General features: G+C 36.7%; 1 protein-coding gene across 1 annotated transcript; it reads left to right on the top strand.

Moving 5' to 3' along the window:
- The first annotated feature begins 1312 nt into the window (after nucleotides 1–1312).
- MSL3 (MSL complex subunit 3) lies at nucleotides 1313–20969 on the top strand. The gene is made up of 12 exons (XM_031060413.1): nucleotides 1313–1395; nucleotides 1959–2054; nucleotides 2607–2707; nucleotides 3609–3700; nucleotides 4414–4536; nucleotides 4975–5135; nucleotides 7017–7175; nucleotides 7828–8090; nucleotides 8464–8573; nucleotides 8762–8861; nucleotides 9291–9375; nucleotides 18573–20969. Coding segments are annotated over exons 2-12 (1296 nt in total). The 5' UTR covers nucleotides 1313–1395; nucleotides 1959–2052; the 3' UTR covers nucleotides 18673–20969.
- The last annotated feature ends 561 nt before the right edge of the window (nucleotides 20970–21530 follow it).

The raw sequence follows: 21530 nt of genomic DNA, 5'->3' as shown, positions 1-21530 counted from the left end.
GAGCCGCCCTGGGAGTGCCGGCCGCGCTTCCCGCCTTCCGCTCCCGGCTGAACACCTGCAAAGTAATTCTGAAGTCTTACTGCCACCCCTGCAGTTTTGTAGTGTAGCTGGATTTATTTCCTGTCACGCTTTCCCACGCTTACTGCCCGCCCCTCTGCGTTTCAGAACGGTATAAGTGGTACCGCTGGTGAAGAGTATACGGAAATAGGAGAGTGAGCAGTGCGCGGTGGGCCGTAGGTGTTGCAGTAAGAGGTGACTGCCTCAGTTAGGGCCTAACCATAAGAGTAGTGAGAGTAATGACGGAGCTTTATGTAAATAGTGTTGTTTTTAGGTATCAGTGGTACACATGGTTATTTTTCAATCCTAAATCATCTATGTCTGACTTAGAAACAGAGTTCTGGGTGGTTTTTTGTTATAGAGAAGGATAAAAAGGGAAGTGTTGTAACTGGATTTTTGACGAAATTAGTACTTTTTGCTGCAGGTTTACGAGTTGTGCTTATCCGTGTTTCTCAAACATCTTTGTTTAGGAATGCCACTGTCCTCTAATATTTTGGGCTGACCTTTTGTTTGTACATTTACTCCAATGTCCTAACAACCTGGGAGCTGTAGTTGCAATCCCTATAAACCTATAACCTGAGTACAAAAATGCATTGTACCTCTTCTTCTTTACCGTTAAGTACTGTAAACAGCATAATTGTCTGTGAATCCATCAATAGTTCTTAAATTGTGGACACCCAAATTAAAACATCACTGTGGCCTAAGTACTGATAATGATCTATTGAAAGCTACTCAAGTGTAGGCACCATATCTTTTTCTTCTGAGGTGCAGGCCCTTTCAGACTGGCTATTGCACATTTGTGAAAATGGAAGAAAACAAGGGTTATTTCCAAAGCCTCTTAATGTTTTGTGGCTGAGAGACTGTCGTGTTCAACAGAACAGTATTTCTGAGGTTTATGTATAGAGAGCTGTGTTTCCTGCTTAGGGCACTTGAGCAGACAGCACTGGGGAGAAAATGTAAGTAGCCCAAATCTGCATATCCGTACTGTGCTACTGCGCTGTTTGACATCTCCCTTTGTCTGTCTTGAAAGCATGGAACCTTTGAGGATAGGACAAAGATAGTGAGCAGTCTGCAATGTTAAGAGCAGTCAACAAGAAAGCTAGGTTTTCTGATAATTTAGTATAATCCATATCTTCTGTTCATGTCAATATTAACTGGCAAAATATCAAGTCTATTTAATTTTCTTTTCTTTCTTTCTTTGTGCATAAACTTTCTCTCAAGCCTTTTAGTATGTACCCTTCAATATTTGTTTCAGATTGTTGATATTGTTGTTGGAAAAGATGAGAAAGGCAGAAAGATTCCAGAATATCTGATCCATTTTAATGGTTGGAACAGAAGGTAAGAACCTATACGTGTGGTTTTAGTTCTTCCATTTTTTCTCTTTTATTCTGCAAAGACAGGCTTTGCATAGAATATCAAAGGACCAATGTTTGCAGGAGTATTTTTGTTTTTGTGGATGCCTTTAATGTTCACATTGGTCTGTATCCATAAATTTTTGTGAATCTATTTGATAGACATGAGTTTAAACCTTATGGGGTATCTGTCTGTGGCATCTACTTATGGCACCTAAATTTCCATTAACAAAAGGTTTATGCTTTGTTAAATCTAGCTCTGGATTGTTTAATTATCAGTACATGAGTGCAGTGTCTTGACTGCAATTGATAGTATGTGTCAGTGCTAGAAATGCTGTTTTGGGCTAAGTCAAGGCTTGACAGATTTTAGATGGCAACGTGAGAGCTGAAGCCACGTCAACAGAGAAGAGTGCAAACCTTGTGATGCAGATGTCGCTTCTGAATGACATTAAACGAGTCCTTTGTAGACTTAAAGTATATTAATTCATTGGTAATCTTGAGTGGCATATATTCATAGTCATTCTTTACTTTCTTTTGACCTGTCCTTAGCTGGGATAGATGGGCAGCTGAAGATCATGTTCTTCGGGATACAGACGAAAACCGCAGATTACAGCGTAAATTGGCACGGAAGGCTGTAGCTCGCATGTAAGGAATCCTTTTGGCCTTAAAATAAATGAGATTAATTTTCAGGTTCAGACAAATATATCCAGGTGTCTACAACTGAGCTTGGCATCTCAGCTCATGCTGTAGGTGGTAGAACTATGCATAATGCAGTCAGTGCATTCTGGAGAGCTACTCTAAGCTAGAGACCTGTGGATTGTTACTAACACTCTAAAAGACTAACAACTCAATAGCTGTGTTATTCTTAGCTATTGCTGTGAAATGCCTGTGTATTGGATCTGCATCTTCCCAAAGAAATGTACTTCAGGAAAACCTGAAGTATTTTTGAGTCAAAGGCAATAATCTAATATTGGTTGGCCATGGCTAGAGGATCTGCTTGAGAACATGAATGTGAGGTAATGTACAGACATTGGGGTATCCACTCTCAAATAAGCATTGTCCAAATAATTTCAGCTTTAATTAATGAAAATAACTCAAGCATAGGTTTCCTGTGCATTTGCACATAATCAAATTAGTTAGGATAAACAAATGAAATAATACTACCCAAATGTCAGTGAATCATTTTATGTTCTGTAGGAGAAGAAAGGGAAGAAAGAAGAGACGCTGCAGGTTGCCTGGTGTTGACTCTGTGTTAAAAAGCCTGCCTGCTGAAGAAAATGATGAGAGTAGCGAAAACTGTGAGTTTGTTTTCCTCCTTTGGTGACTGGTGGGATGCCTTGATCTGGGGGATAAGTGCATGGTGTCAGTTGCCATGAGAGTATCATGGCCCTATCTGAAATATTCAAAGGCAGTCATATGAAGAGTGGGAACTATGTTTCATGCTAAGTATCTGTTAAGTTGGAATATCTGTTTTCTTCTTGTAGTCCAGAGGCTTCTCCTTGCATCTCTTCTACTCAACTGTTTTAATCAGTGATTTCAGAGCTCAATGCTGTTTTCTTTAGTGTAGTATTAATAGGTGTGAGAACCCCTCAGATTTCTTTGTTTGATGTTCGGAAACACAACATTTCCCTGCTAGTGTTTGTGTATTTTTGAGGGCAATAAGATTATTTTTTCCCCAGTCTACCTCACACAAAGGTCTGTTTCTTGTCAGCTGACTGGCTGATTTCACTTTCAAGCCAGATTTTTAATTTCCTGCATTTTCCTTTGTGACTAGAAAGCCAGCAGGAACACTGGCTGGCACTTAGCTGATGTTCTGGGAACTGCTGCTGCACAGATTCATGCCTTTTGATTGAATGATTAATATGTTAATCCCCTGTGCAGAACTCAAGTCCAATGAAAATGTGGGTGCTCAGGAATGTAGGGAGCTTTTAAAACTTAGTGTTTTTCAGTTAGAGAGGAGGCAAGAATACTTCCTATTAACTCATCTTACATGTTTAAAATATTTGTAGTGGGCTGTAAATAATGCATGTTTAATTCAATTAGAATTACTCATCCTCATTAAATATAACAAGATAATTGTGGTTTTTTAGTGGGTTGGGTTTTTTGTTTTTTGAGGGTTTTTTTTGCATTGAGGCCTCAAACTGATTTGTCATAAGCTCTGTAATGTAATAATAAATATATGAAATCTCTTTTATGCAGCTATAAGTAGTTCTTCTTCTGATGACAGTGATGAAGGAACAGATGAAGAAATAAAGAGTGAAGAAAGTGACATAGATGAGAGGACAGAAATGGTATTTTTGTGTGTTCATTAAGTTAATAGAATTTAAACATCTGCACTTGAAACTCTGGGAAAATTGAAGTAGATGAAATATAGGCCACAACTGGTAATTTAGCTGGAATTAAAAGCATAATTTTCTTATTCCTGGTGTTTACTGTGATTGTGATTTTGAAAATTATACAATGTCATTTACTTACAGAACTGTATGATATAGTGCTAAAAATACACATTTGTATCTTTTCCTCTCATTCTACACAAAAGGCTTATGTGGAGAAAATGTAGCAGACTAGATTTCCCACTTTTGTGGGTGCTGTAAAAATTTGCTTGTCTATGCAGGTTGGACAAACCCTGATAGCAGCAGGATGTTTGTCTTGTATTTTACCGTGAGACAGGCATGTCTTAAGTTAAAATGTAGAGAAGACTGTTTTCAAGAAAAAGGAACATTTCTTTTTCTACAGTAAACAGTTGGTCTGAAGATGTGTAGATTTTTACTGCTACAGTGTGGGTGATCTGAAGCAGCAACACCTAACAAATTTCTGTTTTTTTTTTTTAGTTAAATACTTAAGAGAACGTTAAATTAAAAAAAAAAAGTTTAAAAAATGAATTTGCAGATATTTTGAAGAGCAGTATTGTTAAATAGTTTAAGGCTATTATCCACTTGTATCCTTACTATTGAAGTTATTGTTTCACAACCAAATATTGTTTTCTTTCACGGATCTGTTGTAGAAAGAAGAACAAGACGCTCATACAAAAAGGGACATGGAAGAAAGAGCAATAAGCATAGAAATTCCTGAAGTCTTGAAAAAGAAGCTTGAGGAAGACTGCTACTATATTAATAGAAGAAAAAGGGTATAAAATAAAAGTTGGGGCTCTAATGTGCATAGGGGTGTGAGGAGGGTGTCAAAAGTAGTTTTTGTTTATACAGCTCCTGGAGGTTTTTAACTTCACCTTTCTAGCTTCATGTTGAGTTCAGACAGGGCAAGGAAGAATACAAAGAGTGTAGGGAGTAGAGTTCTCTATAGCTATAACACCAGTTTGTCATATTTAGCAGTGTACTGTTTTGGTTCCTGATTGTGCTTTAGAATGCAGATTGCTTTTGAAAGCTGGAAATGCAGCAGCCTTGTTAATCTGACCATGTTTCTTGCTTCTCCTGATGTTGATAAAAAATGCAGTTTAAGGGTTGAAATTATAGTCGTGGATTTGCTTTATGCACTAGATGTTTACTGAATTAGTTGGTACATTACAACTTACTGTTTTTATAAGACATTAATTTTTTTTCTTTTTCAGCTAGTGAAGCTTCCTTGCCAGACAAATATAATAACCATCTTGGAGTCATATGTAAAACACTTTGCAATTAATGCTGCTTTTTCAGCCAATGAAAGGTCTCGGCACCATCAGATGGCTCCACATGCTAATATGAATCTTCATTATGTGCCACCAGAGAAGAAGTGAGTAATCTTTCATCCACTGCTGTTGTTACAAGAAGAATGACCTTGCATTCTGTGTTGTGTTTTATGGCTGTTCTCTTCTGTGAGCTTATACCGTTGTATATATCTGTTTACAGGGCTCAAAGTATTTGACAGCTAACTATAGCAGAGTAACACTGATAATTTGTTTACCAGTGAGAGAGTCCCTGTACTCTGAAAAGTCATTATGCAAAAGTATCAATATTCTGTTTTATCATGTAAATTCTTACAGATATTGAGATCTGCTTTGAAGAATGTGTTGCTGTTGTCAATGTGGAGAATTTCATATCTAATATAAGAATAGCCTACTTAGAGAAACTTGAATAGGTTCACATTTTAAAAAGGGTAAAAATTTAATACAAACACTTATAGAGATTTCCAAGTGCAAGTTGTTTGTTTGTTTTAAATTGACATATGCTCTTAAATCCTAGAGTCAGCGTGTAGGGGAACTGTGGTAATACAAATCGTGATTTGTTGAAGTTCGTGTTCTAGTCTGTTTTCTCAGCTGAGCTGTGTGTTATTCTACCATGTTACAAATGCATTAACCATGCATGTTTGCAGTGTGGTGGTTTTTGATTATTTTGGGGATTTTTTCTCTTAAGTTAAAGATTTTTGATATTAGATGAGACTGCTTCTATCTAAGTACAATGGGGTAAAATCTTGTTATTTTATCAACGAGAAATCCTGACTTGTGTTAGTGTTCTATTTCAATGGTGTGTAATTATGCTATTTTTATGTTGGTGTCATTCATTCTTTGACAGAATGACACTTTTCCTTCTTTGTAGTATAATCTCCCAAACAAAAGGTTAGATAAAATATCAGAAATATGAACAGAAGGTTTTACACACATTATGATTTTTACAGGTTTATGTTCAAGCTACTTCCTCAATAAAAACAGTGCTTTAGTTAAAAAATTGGGTATAGTTTCAGTGATCATTAAGTAGGAGAGATTCAGCTGGCATCTTCATTGTATTTCCCTTACTGCTCTAGCACTGAAGGTTATTGACCTTCTTGGATTTATAGAATTTCTGCACATGATGGTCCCCTGACCCAATTCATGTGTAGCAGTTTTGGTAGGTGATATGAAATATTGGAAGTTTGGAATTTCAAACACGGATCATTTTGGCAGAATCAAATTCTTTTACTGTACACATGTGTGCACTTGAAACATGAGAGGGGAGGACCTTCACAAAGGTGAGAGGTGTCACAGGTGTGCTGCAGTCTGTGTTTTTGGCTCTTGTAATAGCTCATGTACTCATATCTAACTTTGTAAGTCTTTCACACAGACCTGAAACTGAAATTCTTGGTAGCCTCCAAATGTAGTGCTCTGATTAGCAGTGCAGATCACCGGAAACTGCTCTCCCATGCAAATCTATCTCGTTTTGTTGGTTCACTGGATATCTCTTGAGCACAGCCTTAACTGCAGCTTAGTGGCTATAGGTCAAATTCTGCTTTTGCCTTTTAGACAGAGATTCAGTGTGTTTTGTACTTGTTCTGGCAGGTGCTTCTTTTTCAGTGTAGTGAACTTGGAAAACCAAAAGAATGTTTACCTGAAAAACATCTAACTAACTTGATTTACTCCACAGTAGATTTTATTAGTTTAGTGAATAGTATAATACAACAGCTGTCTGATTTTGTTTGAGGTTATGAAGCAGACCTATTAAAAGAACTTGTATTTCTGAAGTTAACAAGAGCAATCACCTTCTTTTTAAAGTGTGTTTTTATTTGCTTATCATGACTTAGTGATTGAATCAGCATATTGTAGTTATGATGTTAATGGACTGTATTAAAGAGCAATTTTGTGCAATTATGCTGAAAAATAGTGCCATGCAACTTAGAAATTAATATTTTTTTCCCCTCTAGTGTCGAGCTATGTAAAGAGATGGTGGATGGGCTGAGAATAACCTTTGACTTCACACTTCCCTTAATTTTGCTCTATCCTTATGAACAAGCTCAATTTAAGAAGGTGACTTCATCAAAATTCTTTCTTCCCATCAAAGAAAACTCAACAAATACCAACAGGTAGGTTAGATATAAGAAGTTTAATATGCCTTATCTCAAAATGTAGGAGAATGTGGTATTCATGGTTTTTAACTAATTTGAAGATAAGTATACTTCTGGAAAATAGAATTTAATAGAAGAGCTCATCACTTTAGTAGTTATTGGGAGGAAACTGTTGTACCTGAATAAAAGTGTTCAATAAGCATGACAGTGTTCGCAGGGGTCTTGGGATGAGGGAAGAGACAAGGACCTGACTCCATGTTTCAGAAGGCTTGGTTTATTATTTTATGATATATATTACATTAAAACTATACTAAAAGAATAGAAGAAAGGATTTTATCAGAAGGCTAGCTAATAATAGAAAAAGAAAGAATGATAACAAAAGCTTGTGTCTCAGACAGAGAGTCCGAGCCGGCTGACTGTGATTGGCCATTAATTAGGAACAACTGCATGAGACCAATCACAGATGCACCTGTTGCATTCCACAGCTGCAGATAATCGTTGTTTACATTTTGTTCCTGAGGCCTCTCAGCTTCTCAGGAGGAAAAATCCTAAAGAAAGGATTTTTCAGAAAATACCATAGCTACAAATAAGATCTGTGAAACTAGAAGAATTTCTTTTGTGTCTAGAGCCCTGACCTCTTCAATTCTGTAAACCTGCCATAATTTCCTAGAAACCAGGAGGAACTTTCCCCAAGCCCTCCTCTGCTGAATCCTCCCACGCCTCAGTCAACTGACAGCCAGCCCACCACAGGGGAGCCAGCCACGCCGAAAAGGAGGAAAGCTGAGCCTGAAATCCTGCAGTCTCTGAGGCGTTCGACGCGCCACAGCTCCAACTGTGACAGGCTATCGGAGAGCAGCGCATCCCCGCAGCCCAAACGGAGACACCTCGACACCCCCGCGTCCATGCCAAAGCTCTTCCTGCACCTGGAAAAAAGTAGGCTTTTCTTTTTACGCTGTGGGCCTAAACAAAGCATAAAGTTGTGTTCTTCTTTTAGTGCTGAATGGGCTGTAAACTCAGTGAAAGAAATTGAAGTAGTTAACTTTTTGTATCAATTCTTTAGCTATGAAGCCTTATTACCAAAGAGAGAAATACAAGGCAATATTGTCAGTACTTTGGTATATTTTTCCACAGAATGCAATGAGCTGCTTTTCTGAGAGTCTGTTTTAGGGTAACCTTTATTGAATTTCAGTGTTTTTAAGACTTCAAACATTTTAGCAGCATGCCTTAGATGCATTTAATGGCTTATAGTTCCAAGTAGTAAAATTTTTCTTACTTCTTTTGTTTTGTTTTTCCTTTTGTTTTGAAGAAACCCCTGTCCATAGCGGGTCGTCTTCACCTATAACTTTGACTCCTAGCAAAGAAGGGAGCACGGTGTTTACTGGCTTTGAAGGTAGAAGAAACAACGAATTGAATGAGGTAACATTTTGATATTACTCTCCTAGATTTAATGATTAAATGTTTTGTGGACCTCAGAGTAGGGCTATGTAAGAAAAGATTTTGTTGGTATTATTTACTTCAGCTTTGAATTTGAAGTTCTGTACAGACTAAATTATTTATGATGTTATAAAGTTTTCATAACCAGTATTTTCGTGTTTTATATATAGGTTTTGTCCTGGAAATTGATGCCAGAGAATTATCCACCAAGTGATCAGCCACCACCTCCCTCATATATCTATGGATCTCAACATTTGCTGAGGATGTTTGGTAAACTAATGCAAAATTCTCTGCTCAATCAAAGTTGCTTTATTTTTTGTCCAGTCCTGATATCTGTGATTTTTCTGTTTCCTTTATTAAATTTATTTTATTCTTGCAGGAATGTACATTTTAATCTATTTGGAACTTTTAGGCTATTCATAGATTTGGTTATCTTTCATTGGCTTTGTGAGCCTTCATTTAAGAAAGGCAAAGCAGTGTTAGTTCCAGTACACTATCAAACATCATTAAACCCAGCAACATTCACCTTCTCAGCATGTTTCTATTTAGTAAGGCTTTGAAAGATCAAAAGTAGCTTGCGAGGAAAAGTGGGGTCTGTGCTGAGAAGAAACTTTTATATTCTTTTCTACGTAGTGGATAAAAGTAATTTAAAGTTGCATGTACAAGAAGAGGTATAAACATTATTTCTTTTATTCACAGTAAAACTACCAGAAATACTGGGGAAGATGTGCTTTCCTGACAAAAACCTAAAGGCTTTAGTAAAACACTTCGAGATGTTTCTGAGGTAATATGACACGCTGTACCACAGCAGTGTTTCTATTGTTACATAGATCTAAATGTCCTGCAATGGTAAAGGGGGTTTAAGATAAGATACTCATTTTCTACAACTACAAGATTAGGATAAAATTAGTATACCATTTTAACAATAGCAATTTGAGTAAAGATGAATATAAGATTTTCTTATTTTTTAATTCCACTTGAAGGGAACCAGAATTTTCTACTTTGAATTTTGATAAACACATTGATATAGAACTGAAGTGTGAAAGTTTGTTGATATGTATGGAATGACAAGTCTGACTTGGTTAAGTAGCATGTTTTATGAAGAAATGCAGAGTCTGCATTGGTATTTTTTATCAATATTAGCAGGAGGAGAAACTTGTTCTTTAAAACGTGTTTTTAATTATGATGGTTTCTTAAAAGAAATGTCTGTCTTAACTGAGCTTTGAACAGAAAGGTTTCTCTGTAATGTAGCACAGTTGTTTGTAGGGATACACAACTCTGTCTGACCACACTAGCTCCACCACTGGACTCAGTAAGGTCATACTTGCACCATGATCAGATTGGTTTATCAGGTAGTGTAATTAGTATTTCTGCATGACATTGAGGATGTGGTTAGATATCTAGTGTTGTCACTGTGTTGTGTGCAGTCAGTACTGGAAAACAAAATTACCAAGGAAACCTTCAGGAGAAGGTGTTGTAGATGGTAATGGAACAGATATGGAAATTGTAACGTAAATTTGGTCAGTGACTTCAGTAGCCACTTAGGGAAAGGTAACATAGTATTACACCAGCATAAAAAACCACTTGCATTAGATATCAGGGAGATGAAAAATTTAAAATTCTTTTACTTTAATTGCTTACTGAAAATTGGAGATGTTTCCAATGTGAAAGTTTCTACAATACACAATTTTTCTCTGAGAGCAGTTAGTTGTCAAGTTTAACTGATTCCATTTTGCATCTCTTTTGTCAGATTTTTGTTGGCATTCAAAATACCTTTAAATTAAACAGGACATAACTAGAGCTCATTGTTGGAAGACTGTTTTTGCTTGAAGTGAATATTTAAGCAGGGAGCTTAAGTCACTGTGGATCAGATCAGTTTTTATCAGACTTTTGACTGTTCAGATTCTTCTGTGTTGGTAGAGCAGATCTCTATTCTTTAGTGTCTTTAATAACCATGTTTTCATATCCATTCTGTGGATAAGCTTTATTGGATTAGAATAGATGAAATGAGAAACATGTCCCCTACACCCCATAAAATAAAGGTTGCTTATTGGGAAAGGGTTGCTTAAGGGAACTGAAATTTCTAGTGATAGTATCTGTATGTGTTTTACTTTTCCATTGAAATGTGTAGTTGTCTATAAATATAAATAAAAATCATGTTTCCACATCAGCATTTTTAGGGGAGATAGAACAAATCTCTCAGTAGTTCCCCCTTCCTGTGCTTTGTGTCATGGTGGAGAGCCCTCCAAATACACAACCTGCGCTCCTTTCAGAAAACACTTAACCAGAGGTGTGCTTCAGTCCTTGAGGCCAGGCTACAACAAAACCAAAATGAGCCCTACAAGGCAAGCATAATGTGGATATCACGTATCTGTTACAGCAAAATATTTGAAAGCTGTTTTTTCCAAGCACTTTCTTTTTTGACAGTGTCAAGGAAGCTTCAAAGTTACAGTTACTGCTGTAGGAAGCATTTGATCTTAGGTAGCTTTGTAATAAATACTTTCCTTAGTCTACTTTCCTTGTCAGCTATGCTACTGGGCAGCAGAATCCAGTACAAATTATTAGATACTTTTTTCTCAACATGTATTCACATGGGGCTTTGAAAAGTTTTTCATTTGGGTATTTATTTCTCATGCTGCTTGTCATTGAAAGTGGTCAAACAATTATTTTCTAGACAATTGTTCATGCTTGATTTTTGTCACAGAAATAGTTCTGCATTATCTGTTTCTAATCACAAGAAAACTTGAGTTTGAGGTGACATCTTGTACTGATGCCTGGAAAATAGCATAGATGTTCCCAACAATGTTAGAGTGAATACAAAAGCAAATCTTTACTTGAAAGCTTTCAGATAGACAATATGGCGAAAATCACAAGTTGTATAGTAATTCCACAATTTTTATTAAGTCAGTCAAGTAGTATATGTACCATATACTGTCCAATTAAAAGGTTAATTGGTTAGATAATAATCCCTGGGGTCCTGCCCCACTGAAGGCAGAGGTTTCTTTTGCCCCACTTTTATGTCTGGTCCAGGTTCTGGTTGGAAAACAGAATGTCTGTGTAGTTGGTTTTGTTCTTGGAGTAAGACTAAACACTATAAGGTTAGCTTATAGTTTCTAAATGTAGGGAAGAAAGGTAGGAAAATTGCTAGAAACTACACCCATGCTTTAGCAATCTACAAAGCTACAAATACATGAAAGATACAAAAAGCTAAAAATCTTTAGGCATCAGTACTAGTTCTTCAATTTTCACATTCTGTCGTTTCCTTTTTTGGGAATTAAAGGATTAATGGATGATTATTATAAATATTTTATATCAGTTCTGTTCTGGCTTAACTTTTGAACAGTAAGGTCTTCCCTACAACATCTGTATGCATTAGGTAATAGCACCCAGTTTACTTAGGACTGCTTAATTATTTTTGGGTTTTTTTTAGTGAACTGCTCTTGAGTGAGAAGCTGAAGTACTCTCCTTTTCTTTATTTCTCTAATAGAAGGCAAAAGATTGATGGGTGTGCTTGCATTAATTAAACTACTCCTGAATCTTCTTTGATGTCTAGTAGAGTAGTCCAAGCATTAGTAGTTTATGTATTCTTAAATAAAACTTTCATGCAGTACACAACTGATTTAGTTCTTGCATAGATACTGATATAATTTTGAATTACGATTTTGTGGCTAAAATTTATAGTTTACCATTTATACTATAAATCTCCTGTGGACTGAGAAACTGACACTTATGTAATGTAATTCTTTTTCTGGGCATTTGTTGTCTTGAGTTTGCTTAGTCCATGATAGATGCATTAAATTAGCGTTGTGATGCTACATGGATAATATTTTCCAGTCATGCCCTCAGACTGCTGCTTAGACAAGATTTTTCTCAATTTCCCAGACAACAGATATTTTTAAGGAATGTATGAAATGCGTCTTTTTTACTTTCTTGTTAAGTAGAAACTCTACCCTCTGTGTTTAGTCCAGCTTTCTACAAGTGTGCAAAATGAAAATTTCTTCATGGAGAACAGGAAAGTTGATTTCTTAATAATAGAATTTGTAGAATAAAATCAGATTCTCAAATTAAGTACAAAACTCTGAATCTTAAATTATTTACTTCTGAAATAATTCATAGTACTTGCAGTCTAAATAGACTCACTAGTTGGTTTCAGTGACTGTCACTTAGTGCACATTTAGTCTTTAGGACCGAGCAGTGGGAGCTAATGCTTTAGCTGGTGCTTACTGGTGCTAACTGGTAATTGGACTAGTGAAACACCCCTGATTAAATCTCCTTGCCTGTTAATAGCTTTAGAGTAAGAGGAAGTATTAGCTTTAAACTAATTCCATTATTTCAGCTGCTTTTGAAATAAAATGCTGCAAATGCTCTATTTTACAATTCCCTGACATTGTAAGGTGCCTAACATGCCTCCAAAGGTTGCCTCAGTGATGAGAAATGACTGGCAGGAAGGTGCCTGTTTCTGTTTTGCTGTTTCCATTAACTTGCACACAGCCTTGGCTTGGAAAACCATTTTGGAATCAGAGGCTCCCTCCCAAGTCTGTTAACCAATAGGAGCTGCTTAAGAGTTAGGAGGAGGATACAGTATGTCTGTTTTTACAAGAGCAAGACCCGTCTTCACTGAGGTAATTTCAGAGAATGTCATTTGAAGTGGTATGTAGTGGAACTGTTTAGACAGATATTTTGACTTTGATGAAATACAGAAGAATAAATAAGTGATGAAATATTTCTAAAATATTGCTTCTAAAATTTCTAGTAAGTTTTCTTTTTAGATGAGGCCAATGTATTAGTTCAGATTATGGAGAGCTAATAGTCAAATATTTTAGTTTTGTTAAAAACCCACAGGTATTTCAAACTCAGTATTTCCTTTAAGCTTAAATTTTTTTTTCCCCCACTGATGCTCTAAAATCTGCTTGTATCTATTGTGCCACTCTGCTCCATGGGTAGGAAAATATTTTGATACTGATGAATTTTTCTGAGAAGGAAGCCAAATCAGAGGACTGTAATAATAAAATGTGTATATACAAAGATGACAAGTTGTTTCATGTAACCTTAAGAAATAGATCTCTGGTGCTGACAGCACATTTTGAGTGTAGTAATTTTATTATATATAACTGCAGTGGTGAATCATCACCACTAGTCTGTGCTAATGTACAATTATGAGAGGTTATTTGTGTCTGAGAATGAAAAAATTAATCATTGCAAATGGTGAATGGATTAGAAGACATCTTTAGTTAGGCCAAGTTGCTTTGTGATAGAGTTCCTGTTCATTGTGAGTCATTGTGGTTTCAGTTGCAAAAGGGCAAGTAATTAAAAATCACATTCTGAAAGATGGAAAAGAATGCAATTGTGCCAGTGTTTCTTATATTGTATTCTTAACTGATTAATGTTGTTGAATTATACTGGGCTTTTTCCTCTCAGTTTTTTTAATTAACCAGTTACTTGGTTATGACACAATAGAAAACTTCATGGACTTGGAACCTAAATGTGAGAAAATCAAGTTTCTGAGTATAAATGGGGACCTGGGTTTAGAGTGCACAAACATGTAAAGCAACATTTTTTTCCAAGTTTTGAAACACTTTGAACTGAAGGAATTCTCCTGGCACAGTTGGGTAACAAGGGGCCCGCTCAAACTTTTGGCACCTTCAGGTAGAATGCTTCTTAGTGAGTACCTGATATTGTGCAGGTTCTTACTTTCAGTGGGCTTTGTTGGCTGCTTGGTCTGCAGAATGTGCTCATTGGTGCTTATTGCCCTCAACTAAGGTTTTGTTACATTGCCAAAAACTGTTAATGAAACTCTCCATGTGGTTTGCTTCTCTTCCTTCTGCTTTCCAATCATCAGGTGCCTGGGAATTTGAATGAGCATATTGCTAGTCAATAGCTGAGATTTGGATCATGTATCTACATTTAGAGGTTGCCCCAAGTACTTTAAATGTGTTATGGTAGCTTTTTTAGAAAGCAGCTCTAGGGACCTGTGCTGGCCTGGTCACAGGGTCTTCATCCTCAAGACAAACCAAGGACTCCTGTATTGAGCTCTTTTAGGACTGTTTTCCCAAAAGGTCTTTGGGAAAATTAAATTCTCACTTACTCAATCTGATTCTCGGAAATGTTATGATGGTAGCTTGGTATCTTCAGAGTTCTCCACACTTCCTCTTAAAAGGCCAAGGAATGTTATCTCAGTTTCTATATATCAGTGAGTGACAGGAATCCAGTTTAAACTCCAGTTTACTCCTTTAGCATGGTTCTTGAGCCATTGGTTATTAGAACAAACATCTGAAACCTCAATTCACTTCTTCTGTTGACTGCAATGGGGTTATGATGGACTTAGTCATCTGAACTGCTTTCCAGATGGAGACAGGCCTACAAATTGGGGAGGGGTGAGGGTCAGATGGTGGCATATACATTTCTTCATGAACCTAAAGCCTTTTAGTTTTCAAATCCTGCATTTGAGTAGTAGTGTCAGAGATGGGGTAACTTCTTAATCTGCAAATGACATTTCTTTTGATGAGGTGACTCACAGAGTTAGGACTCATAATAGGTCTTCTAGCAAATTTAGATAGATCATTACAGTAGCCTTTCAAACAGGTCACTGATCTCATCAAAGCATCTGCTTACCTTTTAAAATTCTGTTGGAGAAGTTTGTAAGGTCACCTTCTTGGGAACTTTTCCTTTGGACTCTGTCTTCTTATACCTTAATGGCTGAGGATATCTTTCTAAAAACTAAGGTTTTCTTTATCATTTTCACACTTTCTGGGCTGTCCCTAAATTTATTCATGTGATGGTAGCTGACATTTAAAAGTTTTTTTTCTTCATTCAGAGACTTCCAGTAATAAATTTTGTTGGTGGTGTCAAGGCAAGGCCCACCAGAGTATGCTCTTAAAACTCATACTAATTCAGTGACTCTTTTTGAGATACGTTCATGACATGTGTCAAATGGCCTTCTAATGTGGATAGTGATTCAGTTCTTCTTTTTGGTAGATCTACCTGTATAAGTCAGTCAGATGGTAGTGTATTTGTGAGGCTATTGCTTGCTTAAAAACACCCACACTTGAAGATCAGAACATAGCTTGAAGAATTCCTAAGTTGCCCACATCTTTTTCCCTTGTCTCCATCCCCTCTAGAACTTTCTGAAGTGTTGCCTTTCTAGGAACCTGTGGTAGGGAGGAAAATAACTGCGTTGTGCCATGTTACCTCTGTTCTCTAAGCATGAGTATAAAGCATGAGTTTGTTTTTAAGAACATTCATTATGAAAAATGCACGCAGTGTCAAATCAATATGGACTGTGCATCCCAGAACTTGGTTGCTCATCAGCAGTCTTGCTTTATAGATGTATGCATATGAACTCTGTAAAAAGTATAAAAATGAAAAAGGCAATAATGCAACAGGTGACTGAATGGATCAGATTTGTAAGTTAAGAATGAAACAATTTCTGAATAGCTCAATAGCAATATGCTTTCTGATCTATTGCTGAACATTGGCTCTGTCTGCTAATTACAGCTCCCTCCGTCTTCAAATCTTGGCTCATGACTTTCAGGTAGCAGTGTAATTGATCTTGGTGCTGTTTTAGCTTGTCCAAGAGCAAAGCCATAGTGAAATATCTGATAGGCAAAAGTCTTAGGAGACTCCTAATATTTCTGTGCCAGCGTTCTGCACTCTGATGCCTTTTGAATAGAAAGCAGCTTCAGAAGGGCCCCATCTCTTTGTATGCAGGTATAGAAGGGGGTGGGACAGAGGCTGACTGTGTTCCTTCAGTAGTTTACTTCTCTGCAGAAAATAATTTGTGTTTGCTAGCTCTGGGGTATTTTGCTTTTCACAACTCTTACATGAAGAACAGGGAGATGTATGTTTGACTGTGTGCCTTTTTTTTGAGGTGTAGCTGTGGCCCACCACCTCAGCTAAAATTTCTCATCTGTACCAGCTGTCACTCTAGCATGCACCAAACTGGCATGTATCACTGATGATTTAAGCAAAAGTCAGGAAATTTGTAAGAGAAAGTGAACCTGTTTCCCATTACTTGCTGTTAAAATTCTGGGAACTGTCAGCTACCCAAATGCCTTCTGAAGGTTCTTTTAAAACATGTTCTCTTGTATGATCTAGCTCTTAGTACTGTGTTTTACTGAATGTTATCCAAAGATAGTAAGATTTTCATCAGCCCCTGTGTTTTTTTTTAATGTCTTAGAGTCATTAATGTGTGTTAATGAAGAATTATTAATCAAATACCACTTGTTGCTCATCTTAACTGTATACAGTCTAAGTACATTCAAAGTTAGGTTCAAGTTGGTTAAGTTTTAGGCTTTTCCACACTTGCTTCATACCAACCCCTCATCCTAGAAAGTGATTTGTAGCTAACTAAAGTCAGAGGTCATAGCAGTTGATGACTTGGGTATTTTATTAGCTTCTAAATTGCTATAATTTGAGTGTTCTTTTTTAGTGGTTTGAAACATTTTACATCAGAAACCATTTAGGTCCCTCTCTATACTGTTAATTATAGAGCTGCTGTGAAATAAGGAAGTATGGAAGAAGTTGACAATGTGCCTTCTAAATTAACAGCGACACCATATAGGATTGATTTCTTTTAAAAGAGTTTCTATTTGTCACTGCTTTTTCTAGAATTAGTAGGATGTAGTTATTCCTCCAGTTTAGCACTTATTTAGCACTTGAAAGTATTGCGGAAAAATCAACCCTTTTTCATTTATCTGTAGTTTTGTACTGTCACCATTTTCTATGAGCTCTGAGCAATAAATATATTTCTTATTAAATTTAAGCACTTTATTTAGAGGATCTTGCCAGTATTCTTTGATGCTTTGGCTCTCTTTGGATCGAAGAACATGCCTAGTTCAGGCGGTGCAGCATTTATTGAGGTTGGAGAAGGCCTGTAGTTTTTATGCCATTCACATGAACATTTTTTTTAATTTGGACTTTCTATGTCCAAAGTATTGGCTATGCAGAACTGATATTTTCAGCTTCCAATAGTGAAGTCATCACCCCAGCCACTGTTTCTTGAAAGAACACAGATTCTGTAAATGACATTGTTTTCTGTTGTTTCTTTTGCTTCCTACTCTTAAAACATGTAGTGAGCATTTTGCCATGTTTATTGATGCTGATCTTTAATATCCAGGTATTTTGTAGGTCTGTGGGTTTTTTTGTGAAGTACAGCTTGAATGTAATCATGAGTTTAATAACCATTTTGCCCTTTTGCCCCCATTTATGTACCCAGTGTCTTTGAAATCAAAGGAAGGAGCAGAGAGCTTATAGTCATTTTAGCTGTTTGTTATTGGTGTTTGTAGCAACACTGTTTATTTTCATTTTCAGACCTAAACCAAAGAAAAAGTTGTGTGTTAGCAGAGCAGGAAAGCATTATAAAATATTGGGTGCTTGATGGTTTGAATAGTATTTGCAGACAATCTTGCAGAAATATGAAATTAAGGAACTGAATTTGCAAAGGATGTGTTTTGTTGTTGAAACGCATATTTAAATCAGAAAGATGAAGGCACATGAAACATATGAAAAATCATAGCTTTACTTGCCTTAAAAGTTATAGTTTGACTTAATGGCTCCTGGCTATTTGTATAAGATACTGACAAAGTGATAACTGAAAATACTGGTTTGGGCAAAAATGAAAGTAGTGTGCTAAGCAGGTAACTTACAGAAGTTGCAGAAAGATCTCTTTTTTTTCCTTCTGTCCTAGTTATTTGAATTCTTTTTCTGAGTATAGCTTTAACTTCCAGATTTTTTTTGTTTTCTTATTGAGCTTGAGGAATTTTTTAAAATGCTTGTTGGATTTCAGAATGCTCGAGGAAGGCTGTTTCTCACTATGCGAAACTTGTAAAAAATAGGGCAAATCCTTTGTATGCCAAATTTCAAAGAGTAATAATTCTTAATTCCCAGGCTGTGTTTTTGCTGAGCTTAAAAATCAAATTGAAAAAAGCTTTTCTCTTAAATGTTTCATATTCTGTTCTTTTTTTTGGTGTGCTTTCTTCTCAGGTTTTTAGCAGAATACCATGATGATTTCTTCCCAGAATCTGCTTATGTAGCTGCATGTGAAGCCTACTACAGTACTAAAAATCCTCGGGCCATCTACTGAAGCTATTAATAAGGATTAAATCCTACTATACATAGCCCATGACAATGCTATTCTGCTACATGGCTACAAGATGAGAAAGGAATTAAAACAACTTCTGGAATTGAAGACATTGAAAAATATCTTTATGATGGTTGGATTACTTAGGAATAGAGAACTACTTTTCACAGATGTGTATAAACAGTGGTGTGAGTCACTTAGAGGGTTGGATATAAATCTGACTCCAGATGAATAAAGAAGCCTTGTTCTGACTTTACTGCACAGGACTACACAGAGTAATAAAAAGCAAAGGAGGCAAAAGCAGATGCATTGGCAACAGGACATTCTCATGAAGATAAATCACCATGCTGTGTTTCATTGTAGCTCAGCCTCTCCTGCCTGAGAAATAAGACTTGACTAAACAGTTACATGAAGAGAATTTGTGACTGGTATCTTATGGATTGTTTTCCTCAAAAATTACATTTCATCTGTGGAACTGTCATGATAGAAAGGATTGCTTAATGTAAAGGTGGCTTTGCTATTTGGCTAGTGTGACATCTGCCTCAAAAAATGACTTTGTTGCTTGAATGAAAGATGTGTTGCTGACTTTGCATTTTGCAGAGGTGTATATAGACCTTTCATGGTAAAGCTGGCAGGGTTCTGAGCAGACCAGACACAGCCAGGGATTCGGCATTTACCTGGCAATAAATGATTTCCAGAGCCGTTATGAAAGAACTCATTTTCTACAAGTGAATGGGAAAGTCAGTGAAGTCATTGCAGTTTAATTGGCAAACATTTATTTTCTTAATAAAGTTCACAGTGGCTGCTGTGTGGATGTGTGATTTTGACTGTCTAAAACATCTTGTTCGTGCTCAATTAGTATTTTTGAGGGTGCTAAGTGTGCGTATAATGAGAGGTGGGAGCACTGACAACATATGGAGAGGAGCCCTTTCTGTATCATTGGATGTTCTTCTGCAGACTTGAAGGATGTCTCTTTAGACTTTTTTAGACACTTTGGCTCTGGAAATAGCAGTTCAGTGAGAACTGAGTTCCTACAAATGTGACAACACATTCAGTAGAAATTAATTGAAACATAATTCTTGTTGCGGAAACCACGTGCAGGACATAGAACACTGGCCTTCAAAATCCTTGACTGTATCAAGATAGACACAGATTTTAAAAGCACTGAGAGAAAACAGGACTCTGGGTTACAGACTGCATTAATCACTCTGTAGTCCTTCTTGGTTCAGAAAACTTCCACCTATAATGCAGAGCTCAAGTTTCCTCACATTTGTAAAACTAGTAATTTGAGGGCATCATCTTTCACACATAAATGGCAAGCTTGGGCTGAGGCCAAAAGAAATGTAAAATCTGCTGTTGATATTAATTGTCACTTTTCAGAGTTCTGTGGTGTGCTCAAGCTTATGTACTCAAAAGATTAGGATTACGTGGGTTTTTGTAATTTAGGTTCTCTTTTTTAAAAAAAAACCTTCTATGAAGAGTCTGCTCAGCTCAGTTGTTAAACCAGTGGCATGGACACATGCAGATTTGATGATTGTTAATTCTAAAAATTGCCATTTAGCAGCACTACTCTTTTTTAAACATGTTTCTCTTGTAGCAAGAAGACCCCATATTTGTAAGCTTTCGTCATTCTCAAATGACAGAAGTTTTGAATCCCTAGCAGAATCCACGTACATCAAAACTTTGCCAACATGTTTCATTGTAGGTTTAAATGCTGTTTCTCTAAAAGACAGTTCAAAAAAATACAAACTGTCTAACACAAGATTAGTCTAGGAATGCTGCCTGAAACTTCAAAATTAATCCTTTCTATTTTAAGAATGCTCATGTATAATAGGACAGATCTGGTTTTGTTCCATTTTTTGCACCTGTGAGTATAAGACACATTACAAACTGAGTCCTGTTGTGTGACTGTGTTTAACTGTTGAAATGAAAATTTCTGCATCAAGGGGTCAGGAGTACTGTTGGTATTGCCTTGTGGAGATGCTCAAAAGATGTGAGGGGGGGAAAAATTCTGATGGTCCAGTTATAGTGTAGTCTTTGTGAACAGAATATTTCATAAAATTCTCTTGAGGCTGCTGTTGGATATAATATTACAAATTATCTTCCTCTCATAAATCCAAAAGCTTTTCTCCAAAGTTGTACCTCTTTGTGCTTCTTGACACTTCTAATTGATATAACTTTCATATTTGAATATATGTTTGAATTTTAAAAGTTTAGTTTTATAAATTCAATTATAGTAATGTGCAACTTTCACATCCCTCTTTACTGTCACTCTTCATTTATGGCATTCAAAATTTTAATACCTGTTTTTTAATTTTTTTTTTTAAGCTGCAGCAGTGGGAGTCACTTTCAAAAACTTGGAACAGAATGCTCAAGAGGGACAGTTCTTACTAGTCTTCAAATATATAGGGACTTAGCAGAGTGGGCCCCAAATTCACTTGGAATGTAATGTTCAAGGGTTCTTGATCTCAGGAAGCTTAATAATGTAGCTACACAGCCAGTGTGAATCTGGAGGAACTCTTTCAGTGTCCTTGACTGATTAGATACTTGATGAGATCCACATCCATCTGTGGTGATGAAAGATGCACTTAACTATTTGTCATTATTTAGTTGCTCTTTGTAGAGTTAGTCATACTGTGTTTTCTAACCTCAGTGAGTCACAATGGTGTGGACTGGCTGGGGGAATATGAAAGCCTGACTGAAGCAGGCTACAGGAGCCTTCAGAGGAGCAAGTCTGCCAGCAGACTTCAGAGACAGTCCCCTGCAGCAGAGGAGCTGAGCTGAGGAAGCAGGTTAATGAGCAGTGATACATCGTACCAACATACCTGTTTGTCCAAGGCACAGGTGCTCTGTTTCCAAGG

This window comes from Geospiza fortis, unplaced genomic scaffold (assembly GCF_000277835.1).
Source record: "Geospiza fortis unplaced genomic scaffold, GeoFor_1.0 scaffold50, whole genome shotgun sequence".
NCBI classification, from domain to species: Eukaryota; Metazoa; Chordata; class Aves; order Passeriformes; family Thraupidae; genus Geospiza; species Geospiza fortis.
Note: the sequence above shows the minus strand (reverse complement) of the source record. Positions and strands in the feature narration are given on the sequence as shown.

Bases quoted from the DNA above. Each gene is read 5' to 3' on its own strand.
- MSL3 (XM_031060413.1), top strand. The intron at 5,136-7,016 runs GTGAGTAATCTT...TTTCCCCTCTAG, and splicing joins TATGTGCCACCAGAGAAGAA to TGTCGAGCTATGTAAAGAGA. The intron at 7,176-7,827 runs GTAGGTTAGATA...ATAATTTCCTAG, and splicing joins AACTCAACAAATACCAACAG to AAACCAGGAGGAACTTTCCC.